Source organism: Chinchilla lanigera, unplaced genomic scaffold (genome assembly GCF_000276665.1).
Source record: "Chinchilla lanigera isolate Chin_1 unplaced genomic scaffold, ChiLan1.0 scaffold00041, whole genome shotgun sequence".
NCBI classification, from domain to species: domain Eukaryota; kingdom Metazoa; phylum Chordata; class Mammalia; order Rodentia; family Chinchillidae; genus Chinchilla; species Chinchilla lanigera.
Genome location: NW_004955442.1, coordinates 19,232,179 through 19,235,065, shown reverse-complemented (window position 1 = coordinate 19,235,065; position 2,887 = coordinate 19,232,179). Strand labels below are relative to the sequence as shown.

At 48.7% G+C, this 2,887-nt stretch overlaps 1 protein-coding gene across 1 annotated transcript in view; it reads left to right on the top strand.

The window, feature by feature from the left end:
• The first annotated feature begins 1,188 nt into the window (after nucleotides 1–1,188).
• The window catches only part of LOC102018778 (tubulin alpha-3 chain), a 2,430-nt gene continuing 731 nt past the window's right edge, over nucleotides 1,189–2,887 (top strand). Inside the window, exon 1 of the mRNA XM_005391874.1 lies at nucleotides 1,189–1,295. Within this exon, the coding sequence (XP_005391931.1) occupies nucleotides 1,293–1,295 (3 nt within the window). The 5' untranslated portion in view covers nucleotides 1,189–1,292. The remainder of the gene's footprint in view (nucleotides 1,296–2,887) is intronic.

The window sequence follows — 2,887 nt, the reverse complement described above, 5'->3', positions numbered from 1 at the left end:
CAGTCACTCTAGCCCCACCAAGCCGCTCCAGCATCACAGTCTTCATCTGGTCCGTATACCCTGCAGAACCTTCTAGCTCTCAGTCCTTGCCTCCTCTTCCCAATCCATCCAGCTTTCTCTGCTGCTGGAAACATCTTGAGATTCTTCCTCCTGGAGCTCCCATTCAGAAGTCTCAGCTGAGCATGGTGGTGGATGTCTGTAATACTAGCACTTGGGAGGCTGAGGCAGGAGGATTGGTGTGAGTTCAAGGCCAGCCTGGGCTAGAGTTAGTTCAAAACTAGCCTCAACTACATGGTGAGACCCTGTCTTTTTGTGTGTGTGTGTGTGTGGGGGGTGTCTTTTTGCCACAGGGTCTAACTATGCAGTTCAGGCTGCCTTGAACTCACTCTGTAGGCCTCACACTCACAGCGATCCTCCTGCCTCAGCCTCCTGAGTGCTGGAATTATTAGGCATGCACCACCACGGCCAGTTTGAGACCCTGTCTTTAAAAAAAAAGTCTCAGCCGGGCGTGGTGGCGCACGCCTGTAATCCCAGCACTCGGGAGGCTGAGGCTGGAGGATAGTTTCGAGTTTGAGGCCAGCCTGGGCTACAAAGTGATCTCAAGGCCAGCCTGAACTGCATAGCGAGACCCAGTCTCAAAAAAGACCAAAAAAAAAAAAAGTCTCTAAGAAGGCAGGATTAAGCCCTTGCGCGTTGCTAACGTTTCTCAGTCCAGCCCCTGGAACTGCATCCAGTAGTCCACGCCGCACGATCACGTACAAGTCAGGTTACCTAGGAGCTTAAAATCCTACCAGCTGGGTATGCAAACGTCAGCACCATAAAAGACTGCCCAGAGCCCTTGCATATCATTGCATGAGCCTAAGCTCACAAAGTCCTTTCACGGTGACCCTCAGAACACCCTATATCCTGTAAAGCTCCGTAGCGAGACTGAGAACATATAGCGTTTGGTGGCATAAGCAACTGTAAATTGTCCCTATCCCCTAACCACAGCTCCTTCTTGGTCCCAAGCCCAGCCCCCTCTCTTTCAGGCAACAAGAGTCAAGAAAGTTCCTTCCGGGTCACCAGTTCCCGCCAAAATGACAACGAATCAGAAGGATCATTTCTCTAGTGAAGATGACCCATCACGATTGGGATTTTAGCCTGGGGCCCGCCCTATAGCTGTTGGAGCCAATGGGAGTTGCGTTCGTGATGAGCCAATCAAGACGTGGCATACTGCCTGGTGGCCGGCGGTTGAACACGCCGTGTGTGCTCGAGAGGAGGCGAGAGCCGCGGTGAAGGCGAGTGGAACCGTCATGGTGAGCCAGAAATAATGGGGCTGGGCGTGTGAGGAGGGACCCACTGTGGGCCCCGGGACATTGGTGAAGCCCTTGGGGGGCTATGGGATGTGGCGTGACGGTCTCGCAGTAAGGACGGTGGAAATGTAATACGTGGTGGTAAATCTCACTATCTCCATGAGGTGCGCGGTTTTGTTTGTGTTTTTTTTGGAGACAGAGGCTCGCTGTGTCGTTCAGGGGCCGGCCTGGAACCCGCAGTGACCCTCCCGCTGCTGCCGCCTCTCGCGTGCTGGGAGCACGGGGTGTGCGCCACCACGGCCGCTGGGTTATTTTGTGGTTGTTGTTGTTTTATACTTTCAGGGTGTTTTTTGGTTTTAAGCAAAGTCAGTCAAACAGGAATAGATATATTTATTCTTCCTGCCTTTTTTTGCATTTTTCTTTTTTTTGTTTTTTGGGTTTTTTTTTTTTTGTCTTTTTGAGACAGGGTCTCGCTGTGCAGTTCAGGCTGGCCTTAAGCTCACTTTGTAGGCCAGGCTGATCTTGAACACGCAACAATCCTCCTGCCTCAGCCTACCCAGTGCTGGGATTACAGACATGCGCCACCAAGCCCTTGCTGCATTTTGCTTTTCATTGTAAAAAGAAGCCCAACTGGGCTCCCTGGTGTAGTGCCTCTACTCCTCCTGTTTAGGGGACTGGTCTTGGAAGGTCTTTTGGGCCAGGAGTTAGAGGCCAGCTGAAAACATAGCAAGACCCGGGGAGGGGACGGGAGGTTGTAGTTATGCATAGAAAGATCCACATTGTTTGGGGCTGCATAGTACTCCAGTGGGTGCCTGTACCTTACTGTATATTATTCAGCCAGTCTTTTACTTAACTGGATACTGGGGTAGTTTATAATTATTTACATGGAAACCAGCAGTGAGTAATCTGTTTGCTGGTATTAGGTGTATGTGTCCTAGTTGACTTTAGAAATGGTTGTCTGATTTTGTAGATATCATCAGATTGCTTTTCATAAATGAGAATTATGAGATGAGAATTCGTAATTCCTGTTCTCCCCTTCGAGGGTAGGCTTTTGCCTTTAATTTGTTCCTTTTTTATATCCCCAGATCATATATACCTTCTAGGTAATTATTGAATCAATACATTAATAGTCTACATATCAGTGAAAACCATCTAATACCTCTCTTTGTACATATTAACTACAAGTGGCATGAAGACAGTTTTATGTGGAGAGAGGCCAGAAAGACTGTTTTAGGGGACTTTACAATTTACATTCCTCTCTGTCTGTCTCACAGCGAGATTGAACACAGGACCTTCACACTAATCGATATCCCCAGCCCATTATTTATTTATTTACTTTTTTTTTGTCTTTTTGAGACAAGGTCTCGCTGTGCAGTTCAGGTTGTGCTTGAACTCACTTTGTAGCCCAGGCTGGTCTTGAACTCTCAACAATCCTCTTGTTTCAGCCTCCCAACTGCTGGGATTACAGGCTTGTATCACCATGCCCAGCTTTGTGTGTGTGTGTGTACTGGGAATCGAACTCAGGACCTTGCACTTGCCAGGCAGGTGCTGTACGGCTGAGCTACATCCCCAGCCCCACGTAGAACTACTTTTTA